The 16,974-nt window shown below is 37.6% G+C and overlaps 2 protein-coding genes across 4 annotated transcripts; one reads left to right on the plus strand and one right to left on the minus strand.

Annotated features, from left to right (window-relative positions):
- The first annotated feature begins 2,322 nt into the window (after nucleotides 1–2,322).
- On the plus strand, nucleotides 2,323–6,695 carry LOC103704485 (protein SPIRAL1-like 1). 3 transcript variants are annotated; one of them, XM_008787794.3, is made up of 4 exons: nucleotides 2,339–2,468; nucleotides 2,925–2,969; nucleotides 5,395–5,640; nucleotides 6,355–6,695. In XM_008787794.3, exons 2-4 carry the CDS (start codon nucleotides 2,964–2,966, stop codon nucleotides 6,433–6,435), a joined length of 333 nt encoding a protein of 110 aa, XP_008786016.1. In that variant the 5' UTR covers nucleotides 2,339–2,468; nucleotides 2,925–2,963; the 3' UTR covers nucleotides 6,436–6,695. The 3 variants fall into 3 exon arrangements, with proteins under 3 accessions (XP_008786017.1, XP_008786016.1, XP_026659394.1); XM_008787795.3 differs by lacking the exon at nucleotides 2,925–2,969 and having other exon boundaries at nucleotides 2,323–2,468; XM_026803593.2 differs by lacking the exon at nucleotides 2,925–2,969 and having other exon boundaries at nucleotides 2,350–2,468; nucleotides 5,374–5,640.
- Nucleotides 6,696–7,795: 1,100 nt separating this feature from the next.
- LOC103704486 (eukaryotic translation initiation factor 3 subunit M) lies at nucleotides 7,796–14,610 on the minus strand. The gene is made up of 10 exons (XM_008787796.3): nucleotides 14,350–14,610; nucleotides 13,589–13,718; nucleotides 12,037–12,175; nucleotides 11,740–11,952; nucleotides 11,506–11,650; nucleotides 9,044–9,194; nucleotides 8,862–8,971; nucleotides 8,689–8,786; nucleotides 8,475–8,544; nucleotides 7,796–8,235 (listed from the first exon to the last, which is right to left on the minus strand). Exons 1-10 carry the CDS (start codon nucleotides 14,440–14,442, stop codon nucleotides 8,149–8,151), a joined length of 1,236 nt encoding a protein of 411 aa, XP_008786018.1. The 5' UTR covers nucleotides 14,443–14,610; the 3' UTR covers nucleotides 7,796–8,148.
- Nucleotides 14,611–16,974: the final 2,364 nt, after the last annotated feature.

The raw sequence follows: 16,974 nt of genomic DNA on the forward strand, positions 1-16,974 counted from the left end.
TCAAACTATCGACATTCTTACTTACTAGTGGATTAAGATTGCTACTACCAGATGCTTTCCTGATTGCGGAGTCCATATCCATGACATTCAATAAAAGTATACCATCAGCACAAGAATGGTCTTGGAACATCTTTGCAGTGAAGAATTATAATCCGCTCTGATAGATAAGTCAGGCCATTTCTCATCACCATAATCTGCAATTTTTGAAGCGTCACCCTCCTTTGTAACCATTGGCATCCTAAAGTATGCTCCCTTAAGGTTCTTAATCACTTTGTTCATTCATGCAGTTTCCGACACCGGGGCAATGTTTTCTTGTGCATTACAGGGGGTTAATTCACCAGGCATTCTTTGGCTAGCCTCAGTTTCATATGGTACAACATATTCTTCACCCTTTTTTTTCCTCTCTCAAGACAACATCAGAAGTTTTAAGATCCTTTCCCCAGCATGGTTGCACAAAGGAACATACTTTTCCTTCTTTTCCTTCTTCACATTGGTCTCCTCCTCTGATATATTTCTCAGATCTGTCTGCCATGGCACCAACATTGTCTGCAGGTGACATATTACGCTTCCCCCATTTCCTCTCCTCTTATACTTCCCTTCACTTGGTCGATCTTCTGCAGTTTGAATGATAAAATACACCTCTTTCTATGACCAAAAAAAAAAAAAAAAAAAAATTATATAAGCATTTAAATCGGCATACTAACAGAGCATAAAGAAAGGAGCGCAGATTTTTAAACTTGGACTGTAATATAGTTTCATGAAGAAACCAATCTGAGTTATCAGCATCATATCAAGCTTGTTAATACCTGCTGACATGCTTAGATATTGGTTCCAGAATGGGTTTTTGAATCATTTTCTGTGGTGGTGAGCTTTCAGAGATTTTTCTTGTGCCATGTCAGATCTTTTCATAAGTTTGGTTCTCAGACATATCAGCAAGACAACAGGGTGGTTGCTGGATTCTGCCTATGTGTAGTTGTTATGAACTTATACTACTTCTAACTATTTTTGTTTTCCCTTTGAATAAAAGGGAAAACAAAAAAAAACTGTTTCATTATTTGATGAGTTAACAGAAGATCTGCTTCTTAACTGTTTGCGGTAATCATTTCTGTTGCTTATATGGGATGTGACTTCCACTTGTTATTGCCGGTCGCTGACAGTGCAAGGGTTGATTACTACCCTAGCCGTTATCTCCAATAAAAAAAAAAAAAAAAGAGCCGTTATGATCTCACGATTACTTTTCCTGAGCAAATTAGAGGCATTAAATTATTCAGATGGACTACACGAATATTAATTCTCATGAAATTACATGCTGTTAAACCAAGGGCTTTTAAGGATGGTGAAATATGCGCTCATACACAAAACAAGTACACAAACCAAAAGTTCGCATGCCATTGTTAGTTTGCATATACATGTATCTTAGCATATGTATCATATGTTTTTTAAATAGGAGAATGTTTGATAAATAGCGACGATCAACCTAATTAAAAGATGAGATTGGTGCAATGATGAGGTTATTCTATTGTGATATAGATGCTACGGTTTGAAATATGAAAATAATCTTTATATGGGAAGGTAAAGTTATATACATTTGTTCTTCTTCAAATCCTACGAGTCTCATACACTTAACTGTCTTTTTTTTTTCCCAATGATCCACTAAATCAAACATTATTTAAAGTAGATATGTTCAATACAGTTTCCATTTTTGGCAGTAAAAATAACCTTTTTCATTTATTCTTGTATTTGTCTCTCTTTTTTTAGTCGTCTTAGAATAAATATAAGGAAGAGTATTCAGAATAACCATTCTATAACATTTATAGCATTCATCTAAATGAAATAATATTATTAGCTTAAATATTTATCCTAGTTGGAATAAATATTTATATATTTGGTAAACCATGATTTCGACAAACAATACTGCTAATTTTTATTATTATTTGTTATTTTCTACTGTAACAATAAAAAGCAGTAAAATAAATTATTTTATTCTCAAACAAACTCAGTCCAAACAGATTTAAGCAATATAATTATTGCTGTTATGATTGATTATATGACAGCATAAAGTTTATGTTGTGAGAAAGGATGACATTGACCACAAAACAAATGCAAAATTTAAGATAAACTTGACTTGATAGTCAATTTAAAATAATATAAAAGTATGTTTTTGAATGGGTCCATTAATCCCTAACCATGACTTCTGGGCTCTAATCAGCACACAAGCACCCAAAGGGTGGCTAAAAATTTAACAAACGTCCTTGGTTTTTCAATCGTATACTTCTCGGACCCTGTGAGACGGCTAAATTATAAAATAGGAAGGTTTTAGTGCAAATTTGTTTTTCGGTCCAGAGGGGTTTAATTGTGTCCCTCTAGGCTCTTTATATGAGAGCCTCGCCTTCCTCCTTTCTGTTGCTCCTCGTTCCCGATCCCCAATTCCGGATTCTAGCCCCTTCTCGTTCGACCCAAAGAGAGAGGTAAGAAACCCTAATCCTAGAAGTGTGCTTTTAGAAGCACTTCTCCTCCTCGATTCGCCGCATTTCTACAGCCATTTATCCGTAGATCTCACTTGGAATCTCTCCAAGAAGGGTTTTTTTTTCTTTTTAAGGTTCTGGGTTCGGATTGTGACTTGGATCTCGGTTCCTTTATCCCCGATCTGATGTATCCTCGCGGCATTTTGCTCGTAGCTTAGCTTTTATTGGTTTAATTTTGGATCTTCGGATTGCATTCTGAGGTTAAATTGTGCTGAATTTCCTTTTTTTTTCCTTTGTTTCTTTGGTGGTTGTTTTCTTGTATTTCTTGTTGTTTAATGCGACATTTGGCGCGATTTGTGTTATGGGTAGAAATCTTTGGTTTGACTATGTCGAAACTTTGATTATTTTTTAAAAAAATTGATGCTAAATTCCCCGTTGAACCGTTTGAAAACTGTGCAGCAACCGCCTGGAGCGGTCGTCAGCTCAAATTCGCCTATAATGGAAGCAATTCTGATACTTAATCTTGCTATGATTGTGTTCTTGAAATGTTTTGCTTCTTATCTTTGCATCCTGATCTGTTTGATTTAGTTGAGAAGTCCTCGTTTTGGAACTCTTACATTGAGATTGAATTATCATAGAATTTAAATCCAACCAATCATAAGATAGGAATGGTGCCAATGCGTTAGAATTTACTTGATGATGTGTTCGTCAGATCTGCTGCCCAACTAAATTTAGATGGAATAAATAGTATATAGTCAGTTTTGATGTGCACCATCACATAAAGAATTGTTTATTGTTGATTCTATGTTTATTAGCACCTGGGCTGTGTTTTCAAGAGATGTTTAGAGATTTTCTATGTCAGCTACTTGCTCCGCATGTCTGAGAAGCTAAGTGACTATTATTATTGTACAAGACTTTACTGAATTCCTGCTAGAAGAGAATCTTAGCTAGCCTAATTGTCCAAACCAAACAGGTCTATAATCTATTGTTTGACTTTCCTCTCCACCTCACCTTTTAATGAAAGAAAAAACAAATATTCATTTTTTCCTGTTGTCTACACATATCTCCTGTTGTACCCCTTTCACACAGTGAATCATTATCTCGTCAAGACCACTTGCTTCATCATTGTTTCTGTATCTTGTAAGGCTTGTAGAAAGGTCACTTTGGTGCTGTCTAATCACTCTCACTTGTTTAAATGAAATGGTGCCATTTTTGTGAATGTAAAACCATTCCAAATTGTCATAAGTACATGAACAAATTTACTACTAATTGTTATATCTGAGAGTCCTAATCTGTTCAATAGTCAATCACTTCCAATTCTATTTTCTGTAAGCATGATCAACTCTTAGAGGTACTTAATGGCCTTCCATATGATTGAACAAGAGAAGGAAAAAAAAGAAAATGGTGCTCTAGATCGTTTGGCTTTTTTGATAGTTAATGAATCCTTTAATGGAAGTAAATTATGTTAAGATTAATTTTTCAGTTTGTATATTCTTAGGCTCCCAACATGATTCTTCGATTAATTTGATTCCCACTCTTAAATCTTCTTCGGAAATTTCATACCTCAGAGGAAAGGAAACAAACATATAGGACATTGATTGTGAGATAAGCTTAAATAAGATTCAATGAATTGTGCAGATTAAGCCATTTGTTGAGCTAAGGTGAGCCCATCAATGTCAGCTTTAGCCTATACAAAGTAGATCCATGACTTCTACACCTAAGCGATCCAGCTGCATATAATTCTTTGTGTTGATGTTCAATTTCATTGCAGTTTTTTTTTCCTAATAACTTTTATGCCTCTTCTTGCATGAGTATCCTGTGCTTACCTATTACTTTTCCTAATAACTCTTGTACTGGTTTAGAACACTAAAATTTTCAAACGGATAAGGATGGTTGAAAAGGCTCTTAGTTGAAGGTCCAAATAGGAAAACATCACTCGAACTTAGACTATTCTTATTAAACTTCTTAGATAACTGAAGATCGGGTTACTACACATAAATGGATCATTTCTAATCTGTATGATATTTCGTGTGATCATAAGAGAGCACTCTGAACCATTCAACTTTCTATTTAGTTCCCACAATACCCTAATACATTACACAATTTGAAAAAGAATCTGTGAGTGCCTTAAAGCCCTCAATACCAGTTTAGTATCTTCTTACATTCATTTGTGACAAAGATTGATGGAAAACCCATACAGGAAAAGGGCTTGGTTTTATGTGGAATAATTACAAGGGAGGAGAGAGAGAGACCTAAGGGTTTCTTTATGAGATCAAAGGATTTGCAGTAGCTTCAGTGAGAACTTAGCCCTTTATTGCTATGGATAGTGGAAAAGTTTTATGAAGTTAATCCCAAATTATAAAGTCTTATTGGCAGTATTTATGCTCTTTAAAGTAGAAACTTCTGTTGTTTACAGTTGTTGAGTTCAGAGAACTATGCAAGAGTGGATCACCTAGAACTCTTTCTAAATAAGTATGCAGGAAGGATGAGACAGCTCTGTCATAAGTGTTTTCTACATTGATCTCAAAAATGATCTGTCTGCCGAGTTCCAGGACTGCAATCTTGTGCCTCAATTATAAAATTCCCAACAATGCAGAAGGTAGAAGAATCAATAGATTTTTATTTCCGGTCAGGTCCTTTCATAGAAAATGCTATTATATTTTCACCCCCTTTGAAGGATGTGTGTTCTTGCTTCTTTTTTCCCCTTTTTTTGATCAGGAACAACAACAGAACCATGCTATACTGAGACTAATATAAACTGATTTGCCATTAGATAACGCGCTGGCACATTCTAATATCTTATTTTGTTTTCATTACATTTGCACCTGTTTTGTGTGTAAATCTTGGATTCCTATGCTTCATTTGGGAAATGATTATATATTAACAGAAAACTTCCATCTTCTGAAAGTTTGGACTACTTTATTATTAGAGAATGCGTCGTGGTGTAAGCAGTGGAGGAGGGCAGAGTTCACTGGGCTACCTTTTTGGGAGTGATGAGACCCCTAAACCTGCTGGAAATCAAACTCCAGTTGCTGATGACACTGCACCACCCCTAAAGCCTTCTGAGGCGTCAGCACCTGTTGATGTCAGCAAGCAGACTCCAGCAGGCATCCAAGAGAATACTACAAACAACTACTTCCGTGCAGATGGCCAGAATTGTGGCAATTTTCTTACGGTAAGAACTCAATTGCCTTAAGTTAGGCTATGCCCTACATACTGCTGCTGTGCTGTTCTCTGTTTGATGCATTGCATTTAACCTTACTGATAATTCCTAGCATACTCTTTTATCTTTTTAACTCCATTTGTCTGTTACCTTGTAACTTGATCTGTGGCCATTATTGACCATAAACTAAGAGCCCTATTTTTCATTTTCCTCCATTCGTCTTTAGCTATTTCTATACCCTTATAGTCCAAATTCATGACAAAAATGCATCCTAGTTATGTAAAAATATATCCGCATCACCTGTGCTTCAGGTGCATATTTTTATGCTTAGACATTTCTATCTTCATTAGTCATGACAGGGACATCACTGTTATACATGGAAGAACAATCTCTCCTTTTCTTGGTAAAGCTAGCTTCCACATATTGATCTGTTTGAGTTTGACTAATCCCTTGTATCATGCATATTGGGCGGAGCAAATAAAACAATTTCACTGCCCGTTATGTGCGGTTCCTGAAAGGAGATCATCAGTCTTCGTACCTGTTAATTAATTAGTTAGGTTCTTACATTTGTGCATATGAGGAAAGATAATACTGGTTTTATTTCACTACCCGCTTTGCTGGGTTCCCAGAAGGAGATCGTCAGTTCTTCTTACATGATAATTAATTAGTTAAGAGTCGTACTTTTGTGCATATCAGGAAAGATAATGCTGGTTTTCTGTTGTGCAGGACCGGCCTTCAACTAAGGTTCATGCTGCTCCTGGTGGCGGTTCTTCCCTCAATTACCTCTTTGGCAATGGTGGCAAGTGACGAAATCATTGCTGGTTAGAACTGCAAGAATGTCTTCGAAGAAATGAAGAAACATTATCACTGTTTAGACCTGCTGGTTCCAAATAAACAATGTTCCCATGCTGTTGTTGGAGATTGATCATGTACTATATGACTCTACAAATTAAGATGTTTTGGTGGGAATTTGTTCTCCTAACTGATGAATAGACAAGAAAACTTCATCCCTGAGATGAAAGCATGTTTCTCCATTCATTATTCGTATTTGTTCTCTAAAATTGGTATGGTTCTGCACTGTTACCTGACCATTAACACTTGGTATTTTCTTTTCCATGGTATGTTTCTCTGGCTTTAAAGCAGGTAAGACTCTATGAGGTTTTGATCCAACTACTTATGGGCCTCCTGTGAGAAGGATGTCAAGGTTGGTTTCACGAGACAGGATGACGCAGCTCGCTTTGAGTGGGAAACTCAATAACATGCACGGTTGGTTTGAGTGGGAAACTCGATTATATGTCAAACTTCAAATGGCATACAATGGCCAACCAATTCTCTCTCTCTCTCTCTCTCTCACTCTCTCTCCCTCCCTCCCTCCCTCCCTCCCTGCTAATGAACATAACCATCAAGGTCACATTCAGAGTCTGCTTGCTTGCATTAACATTTTGTACTCTTTTTTCCCATCATAATTCCGGTTTGCAGTGCTGTTTGCAATATTAAGCACAGAATTTAATTCACATATGAAGAAAGTCTCTCTCAAGTACAAACCAAGCAGGAATTCAAAAACCTGATTGAAATGAATCGGAGAATGTTCACCTCAACAGTGTAGCCAGCTATAAAATCAAGGCTGATGCTAAGAAAACTTCAAGAGTTTACAAGAAAAGAATTCGACTAAAATTTGGCGGCAGCTGATGAACCCGGCGGTTCAATAGATCTTCCATGGGTTCAAACCGACAGATGTTCTTTCTTTGAGGAAGACTGCTTTTCATTTGAGCTCTAATTTTACAAATGTCTCATATATGATCACCTGTAGTGTGGGTTAATGTGAATCCTGTTTAATAGGTTTTATATATTCTTCGCTTCTCACCTATTAAGATTTCCTTTCAACCCCAGACAAGTGTCTACATGAATCTAGATTTGTGCTACCGACGCGTGCCCTCCTACAGTATACAAGACTCCATTTAAAAGGCAAAGCATATGGTAGGTTTTGCAATTGACCTCTGATTTTACAACAGATCCCTGCATTTTTCAGATGGAATTAGATTTGCCCATGTAGTTAATTCTGCTCCTTACTTTTGTTCGTCTGGTGCAACCAACGAATTAGAGCTGGCTAATTAAAGGTTTGATACTCGCACCAAATGACATGTGCTTTACAGGACTCTTTAAGCTATCAAGATAAAGAATATTCAAACCAGGATCATCATCAAGAACATCCACAATTAAAAAAAAAAAAAATCAATTCCTCAATATTTAGGTTATGATCTGTATTCATTTGGGTCACGACCGAAATGATCTCGCAACTAAATCTACACTGCCATAGAGGGCTACCCTACAAAATTTTTGGCAATCAACCATCACCCATAACATCAAAATCTAATCACTAAAGCTTATAAAAACTCATTGGATTTCACTCAAGAGGCTCGTTCTTTGGAATCGAACATGCCCTCTCATCATCTAAATCAAATGTAGTATCTTGTCAGCGTTCAATACTCGGTCCATTGCTTTGTGGAAAATTGACAAACTTCAGCGTATCATTAATCCTTGCATTGCCTGTAGTCCTCCAGATACTTTGTTAGCTTGGATTGTGCTGATAGCATTGGCAATATTTCCCTGAAATAAAAGGTTCAACAGATAAACAATTGAATAACATTAGTTGCATTGCTGAATATGTACATTCAGATTGCTTTCTTTAGAAATTAGAAGGCAGGCACGGGCTTGGCATCCAAACAAGCACCATTAATAAGGTCTTCCACCAGCACAGGCTGAGGCCTGACAAACTCATCTACGTAGAAGCACACGGCTGAGCTGGAATCTTAATATGTTTAATAATTAACATGGTTGGCACATACCCTCCAAGCTCCCAGCTTGGAATGAAGACTTTGCCACTCTGACAGCCCAAACACTCGCTCAGTATGCCGGCTGCATATCAAACATGAAACTTAACGAATCAAAAATAATTCTCTGACTTGAATTCCATTTGCACGGTATATACCTTGTCCTCTTCACCCCACACCACTAAACAAAATAAACAGAAGAAAAGAACATTCACTTAGCAATGACTACCTCACAATCACAAATTGATTCATCTGATCCATTTTACAGTCCAGAAGTTTGGAGGTGATTGCTTTGACAATCCAATATTCTACCTCCTCGTCCGTGATCTGCATGATAACTTACTTAAACAAGAAGCAACAATTAAAAAAAGTAAAAAGGTGAGGCAAAAGGACATGCATTACCCGAAGTGCGTCCCTGATGACAGAATATGGAATTTCACGAGAATCGTTGGAACTGAGGTCTAGCAATGACATCAACCTCATTTTTGTTATGCAGTCGTCATGAACCAGACCTGTGGATCCCTTGTCATTAGAAAATTGGATAAAACTATGGATGTTCAAAAACTAAAACTCATGCATCATACCGTAGCTTTTCAATAAAGTAGAATTAGCAGCATGAAAATCTAAGTAGGCATCAAGCCTTTGATTGAGAAAGATCTTCAGCAGCTGGTAAATCAATGCATACTTTCCATCTTTTTCCAGCTGCCCAACAGCAGGCATGTCTAGCAGATCACACTGCAAGAACATCATAAATCTGAAAATTCATTCCCTAAATTGTAAATAGTAATAAGATAGTAGAAAAAATAAATAATTGCACCACTGAGAAAGCGAGCAGGCACTGAGATCCCACAAATTACATCATAAGCTAGAGGCTACAACAGAATGCAAGACCGATAGTGGATGCTTCACGAAACCATATTCAGGTCACCATTTTCATGATTCACCCAGATTGGGGTAAGCTCGAACCCAACCCACTCATGAAACATTGGGTGTAAGTTGCCCTCTGGACCTGATCAGTTCATCTGGGGTGGTTGGGTGAAGACGAGAGCCAACAAAGGGAGAATGAGGGCCTGTCAGGGTCTTCCCATGATCAGCCCTGACCCCATTCATGCTGCTGTCAGCAAGAGAAATTTCCAGATTCAAGCTGGATGCCAGTGGAGGGTGCCATAGATTCCTTAGCAAGATTTCTATTGCATATTGAAGTTATAGCAAGCCCTTTGACAAGACCAAGCTAAGATTGTACAAATAAATCAGCACTGCTTCAAGACATATTAGGTTACAAGGGCATGACATGAAAACTCAAACTGCAATTGGCAAGCAGGGAGACCACCATGAATGGATACCGTTGAGCTAATGAAAACAGACTTATTCCGATGGATGGTGGGGCTTTCCAGGCCAAGCATGTTTTTAGAGAAGCCAATAGGGCTGCGGATTGGGTAGCCGCTTATGTGGCTAGTCATTCTGGGAGCACCTTGTGGGCCGGAGAGGAGTTGCCTCGGGCACTCCATGATCTTGTGTTTTTTTATTTTATTGGGTGTATTCGTACACGTATTGTATAAGAAACCCGCCAAAGAAAAAGAAAAAAAAAAGACTTATTCCAATAGATTTACAAAAATCCATATTAATAAAAAAGTCCAGTTATTATAAAGAAATTTGCATTCATAGCTAAGGAATGAATCATAAACCAATGAGAAAAAACCATAGTACCAAATCCTGGTAATCATGTTAACTTCAAAAATCAATATCTTCTATATGATTTAGATCCACTATGTTATAAGCGTATTCAAAATTCAAGTTGACAAATTAACTTTCTATCTTCTTTAGCATACTAGGAATACATGGATTCCTTGCAGCTACAAGCCTACTCAAAACAGATCCAACTTTCCATACAACAGATTATCTGAGACTAATCACAACAAATAGCATCTTCCTAGATATTGTCACCAATGCTTAAAACACATTTGCAAGCCATTTAGAAGATTGCCATGCCTGAATTGATTTACCCGTTTCAAACCACTTCTGTCAAGGATTGGTCCAAGAAAACCAAATTCATAACACTGCAAGTCTCAACATGATTACAAGAGTAATTTTTCAAGCAAGACATACCTGAACATGGACTTATTATCTCCAAATTCTCAAGCCACATCCAAATCCAATTGTCAAACCAACTCCAAAGTTATTAGGGCGGGGCATCATTTGTCCTAAAAACCCATGCTTCAGGCAACCTCAGCATTCATGTGCTATAATCTACTTAGTTTTTGAGCATCTTTCTTAAATGACCTACTATCACCAATCTCAAAAGGAATGTTGCTATCACCGTCCACTTCACTGTTCTGCTTAGAACCTCTACAGAGCTATGCTTTCTAGAACTCCAGCAAGGGCTCCACCAACACATATTGTCTTCTTCTGAGGTAAAGAAGACTTGGTCCAACAAAACCAGAACTTCAGGTTCAGACCATCTTCTTCCCTGTATCTTTCTTAGGACAAAAGATTTCAATTAGCTGACAGCTACTTAGTGAAAGGACATGAAGGCTAGTAAACTAAATTAAAAGATGCAAAAGAAAATTGCACTCTCAAGGCATTTATAAGTACAAGATGTGAAACACATGCCTCTGCCCTACACATCTCCTTTCCCACATGATAATCTATCCTAAAAAGAAGAGAGAGAAAGAGAGAGAGAGAGAGAGAGAATGGAAGAACATTTGCAAGCAGTATAAATGTAGCAGAAAGAAGGGTCAAACATCAGAATGCAACATAAGGAGATAGCAGACCACGACATAAAGAGATAGCACAGCAACACTTAATGAACTATCACACATCTATATATACATGGTATATGGAAATCTGCTGAATTTTCATGACTGTTTTATAATTCAAATAGAATATGGCCAATATACTAGTAAACAATATATATATATAGAGAGAGAGAGAGAAATCTGTGGCGCACAACCTATCCACAAAATTAAAATAGTGTCGATTTCCAAAATTAGAATCACTCATTTCGCAGGCTAAATGCCTCCAAATTGCAGATACTCCACTTGCATACCTGAAATATGTCTGGAGACCTCACAAACTCTATAATGGAATGCACAGCTTCCTCTTTGGCCTCATTCATCGTACATGACTCCTCACCAGCACCAGAAAAAGTCGCTAAATACTTGGTCAAGAAAGCAAAAGAATCTTTGGCCATGCTGCAGATTTACAAAAAAGGAAAGTTCAAAAATCCAGTTGTACAAGAAAAAGTATTCCCAACAACTTGGTCTTCTATCCGAATGTGCACCTCTTATTGTCCTTTAAAATGTTAGAGATGGTGAGGAAAAGCTCCCTTTGATCCATTTTTCCAATATTCCACTCTTGCAGAAAACTATCTATATTTTTGAATGAAGGTATAATGCTTTCAGTAACTTTTCCACTAGCTGCCAAATTGAGTGCTTTGTTGTAGACAAGGAACCTAGCGTAGGGATTCTCTAGCAGATTGTACAAATTGAACAGCCTGTTTGAATCATGCAGACATGTAAGAGATAGCTGCAACTGGGGGGATAAAAGAACTTAAGCACCAATAGTTTGTTTGCCTTACATCTTCAGGCGAAGAGCAGGTTTATCATTTGGTTGCTGGATAACTTTTGCAGATATGAGCTTTGCCATCTCTAGTGCTTCATCCGGAATACTTGCTCTTGTGACAAGGTTGCAGATAACAGTGAAAATACATTCCAGGTCTGCAAAAAGAAAAAAAGAGCAGACAGTAGGTTTCATTCAAAATAAACAAAAAAGCAAGTAAATGTCAGCTAAAGGAAAACAAATATCTGAGATTTTATTAGCTCACCAGCAAATGCTATGAGCACTCAGAATTCTTAGTTAAGTGAAGTTCATTTTCTTCCAATTAAGTCAAATATGTTGTTACAGACACAAGTACAGTAAATGTTGACATAAGATTTAGAAACTACTTGAAAAATTGGTCAGTGTGGTACTTGAACAAATATAGGTTCTAATACTGCAATAATTTAAACTAGCTTGAGCAATAAAGCATGACTGGAACAAAAAATATAATTCTCCTAAAAACTGAACAAAAAAAAGCATTCGATCATGTACGCAATGCAGAGGTGATGCCTGTTACAGCAGTTTTATAGTAATTAAATCAGGCATAAAACAAGCATAAATAAGATGCAATAAAGGAGGAAATATGATGAAATTCTCAGCATCATTAGAAGTTCTCACAGTTACATCTGAAATAGTTATTCACAGCTCACCATGTTACTCTTTTCCAAACTTTACTGCACTTTATGGAGAAATACCATTATAGATTTTGAAATATTAAGTTGTTGACCTTCCAGACACAAAACAGCCACCCACTCATGAGGTAAATGTTCAGGAAATATGCCAAAAAGTGATGCACGGCTGTGCATATTTAACTTATGGAGCTATAGTGAAACCTTGTTAATACTAGAATTTTTTAGTTACAAACTGGAGATATTACTGCATTTTTAGCCATCTTCAGTGTAAAGTAAGCATTCTTAGTTTGGTTTAAAGAGTTTCCAGCATCAAGAACTATTAGATTTGATTATTAGTAAATCATAACATCTAAGTCTCAGAAAAAAAAGACAGAAAAGAGATGATTCAAACAGCATATTATGACCAGGATATGTGCACATCCTATCATGTTTTTGTTCCAAGGAAGAACTAAAGTTCAGAGACATACCACACAAGAACACTGATGCTATTTCAAAATAATAGCTGAAAAACAATTCAGTGCATGCTAAGAATCGGACAACAATCCCACAGATCAGGACATTGTTGTGCCAAAAGCAGCAAATAAAGAGACATTCTTAAATAATCCTAGTTGGAAATAAGCATCATCTCACAGCATGTTATAATAAGCCAAAATTTCAGCAGACCATCAGATTTTGAGAAATACAAGAGCACAAGGATGTAGAGCATGTTTACTGCCATGATGATCATTCACCTTATTAATATTTATTGACCTAAGAACTTGTAAATTTCACAGGTAAAAGGCAATAAATATTAAAAAGAACATAATGATGAGCTACAGATCCCAACTACCAGTCATCCAAGCAATACAGTAGTCACCTATAAGCTATAACTGCTGAACAATACAAGTGATGGATGCATACCTTTCTCTGACACTCGTGATACTATCAAGTCTGCTGAAGTAAGCATTAGAGATGCCAGATCCAACCATCTACTCGTAATCATACATTCCTGGGCTTCAATACAAAGTCGGGTCACCTGAAGTTCTGCGACCTATCAAAAAATAAAAAAAAGTGCACCATCAGATGCTTCAGTTCTTAATGAGAACATTCCTCTCCTAACCACAAAAGGCAAAAACCATCAGGAAATGGCAATAATCACACAACAACTCGTATTTATTTCTTGGAACAATACATTAACTCCCATCAGCCCATTGAAGGAAACCTCTAAAGATCATTGGCGAGACAGTAGGTGCATGAACCCTGTACATCTTTGCTTTTCCTTGCCCGAATACTTTACTCGCGCTACTAAGAAATTTTTCAAGCACGAAAACTGTTAATGCCTAGAAACTGATTCCAGATGCCTTAACCTCAAATCAATACATCAACCTATGCAAATAATATGTAAAAGATGCAATTTTTAGTTTTGTTTTCTGACCAATTCTACATTGAAACAAAATAAAGCCTAAAAAGCAAGAAAAATTCGGAGCTGCTAATTACTTACGAAATTAGAACCGCCCATATTACTCGTAGTATAATCCAAGCAACTATTGAATCCAATCCTCCCCCCCCCCCCCCCGGCCCCTTTCTAAAAGGAGCACATAAATCCCCAAAACCCCTTAGAAAAAAGGAAAATTTAATGGAAATTTTCGAGTAAATGGATCTAAGTCCCCAAGTTCCCGTACCTCGGGGCCTGCATCGGCCCAGGCGAGCTCTGACGTGAACCGAACCACGGCGAGTACCGGATCGTCCTCCGAAGTAGCCACGATCGTCGTCATTTTGGACCGGGGATGGAGGAGAATCCAAGAAAAGTGAAGAAAAGCTAGGCTCGGAGTCACGGGACGAGCACCAGGATTCGGAGGAGGACACCCCAAGACAAGACCCCAACCCTAGCTCTCCCGCGAACCAGCCGACGAGGAAGAGTTCGGACGGCGGCCCCCCGAGTCACCTTCTAAGTTACGCCCTATGTTCCGTGTCCCACATGGCTATCAATCTCTGCCGTCCATTTTGGAGATCCATGGGAAGTGGACCGTTGGGGGACGGTGGACATTCGAATATGGGAAGGTATAGGGCAATTGACAATGGTCGCGTATGGGCTAGGTTGAGCCCAAGGGCCTCAAATTTTTTCATGGGCCTAATACTTTTCTTTTTTCTTCGCTCTAAAACGCCATACAAGATTTGGAGAGAATTAGATGTATGCAATCTTATCTCTACATATAAAGAGATTATATAATCTCTAAGTTATAATGAAGCAATTTTACTATTCTACTGAGTCTCATCCTCTTTATCATGTCTATTGTGCCAAATTCCATAATTTTTTTCATGCAAGAGCCCGGCAGCGTTATTCAGACTTTTAATGATGGAACAAACGAGTATTAGTATACTTAAAATTATTGATTAATTCATTAATTATCTCCTACATATCCTCTTTTTGCTTGAGAGATTTCGTATAGAGTTAGCTAAGTGAAAAGGTGACGGTAGCAACAGTTAGAACAAACAAATATGTAATTATCATGAGTTCTTAGCCAGATTGACCAGTATGATTTAACCATGGCTGTTGCAATTATTAAGGTTTGTCTAGATTGCTTGATTGTTCTGGCATATGTTTGCAAATAACCATGGCTACCGAACAGTCCAGAGTACAATCTAAGGAACTCTACCCTGTGAACAAATGAGATACATGATATTTATATTTTTGCCCTTGTTTTCGTGCGGTTGAAGGAGAGGGGGAACTAATGGGTGGAACCATCTCTCTCTTTTCTTCACTCTCGTCCATTGCTCCCGTTTTATTGAATTTCTGGGTGGAACCATGCTAGTCCACCTCCAGTACCACTCGGTATATCTCGAACCAGGTAGTTTGGGAGATACAGTATTTCATAATCCTTTAAGATTATGACATTTGCATCCATATTACTATCATCATCGCAACCCTTCTTTTATCTCCTTTTCGGCTATCTAGATACCCGCGACACACTTGTGCTCGACCTACCAATCAGGCTTGTTACCCCTCGCCTATTCCTCCATGGAGAAAAAAGTGCGATAACATAAGTTAATCTAGGCCAAGCAAGTCAAGCCTCTAAACCTAAATTCAACTTATTCAATAAATGAGTTCATTGCATCTCAGATTGCTGGGTTAGCTCTAGGATTGCCACTATCAACCACAAAGACTTTTCACATGCCTATGCCATATTGTATCCAATTATATTTGGTAGTGTATCCGCCTCACCCAAATTTTGATTCAAGGCCGATGGTAGAACTCTTTTAACACATTTTTAGCTTCACCTAAGAGAGGCACTCACGGATCCATTCGATAAAAAGGAAAAGCATTTACAACCCACTAAAACTCTCATAATTCGATAATCGTACCTAAACCACTGGTCTCCCGGACCTCAACCGTATTTACTTCTGGCCCTTAGTTAGCATGATTTAAATGGCTGGATTAGGGGACTAAATTATCCAAAGTGATCAATAGGGTTGACCCACTTACCCAGCTTAACCAACTCAGATACTAAATTGGACTCTGAACTGGCCTTGTGGCTCATTGGACCCAGTATTAACTAAAGACGTAAACTACCAAAATACTAAAAAATTAAAATGGTTCCAAGTAATCAACGACATTGCTTCAGAAAAACTTGTTTTGAGGGCTTCTTGTCATCTCCAGGCTAACATGCTTCAGATTTCTCCCTGTCAATGCTATTGAACACATGAAGAACACATGCATTCGAATGTGGTAGAACAAATGCTTAGGTTTGGATTTGTGGAGGTTGTTCCTCTTGTGTTCCCCACTGGTTCACCTGATGATGCATGTCTTGGCACTTCCCTTAACTCTTCGTTTTTGGTAGTGTTTTCGTTCATATTTTCCACATTCACTTCATAATCTGGCATGAGTTAGGTACAAAGTCTGGCAAATGTTACTACTCAAGAAACTGTTTTAGCTAACTTTGTTTCTTGGATCCTTCTTCTTTTACTTTTTTCACAAAAAAAAAAGGACTTTGTTCTCGAACTATTCAACTAAGCAATATGTAGAAATGAAAAGATATCCTTTGAAGTCAACTAAGACTTAATCCATGAAGAAAGCACTTTTAGATATGGAGTAATTCATATCACATGTATCTTCTTTCTCTACTGTCTCAACTCTTTTTTTTTTTAATAACCCCGAGAGTCCCCTAGAGATTTTTGAATTGCTAATGCACTGCTAACCAGAGATATAGTCATTGATAAACAACAGACTAGCCTCATGCAAAACACTTCTGTCATATTTAAGGTTTAAAACTAAATTTAAGTTTTATAAGTTGGGACCACGACATCAA

Source organism: Phoenix dactylifera, unplaced genomic scaffold (assembly GCF_009389715.1).
Source record: "Phoenix dactylifera cultivar Barhee BC4 unplaced genomic scaffold, palm_55x_up_171113_PBpolish2nd_filt_p 000007F, whole genome shotgun sequence".
NCBI lineage: Eukaryota > Viridiplantae > Streptophyta > Magnoliopsida > Arecales > Arecaceae > Phoenix > Phoenix dactylifera.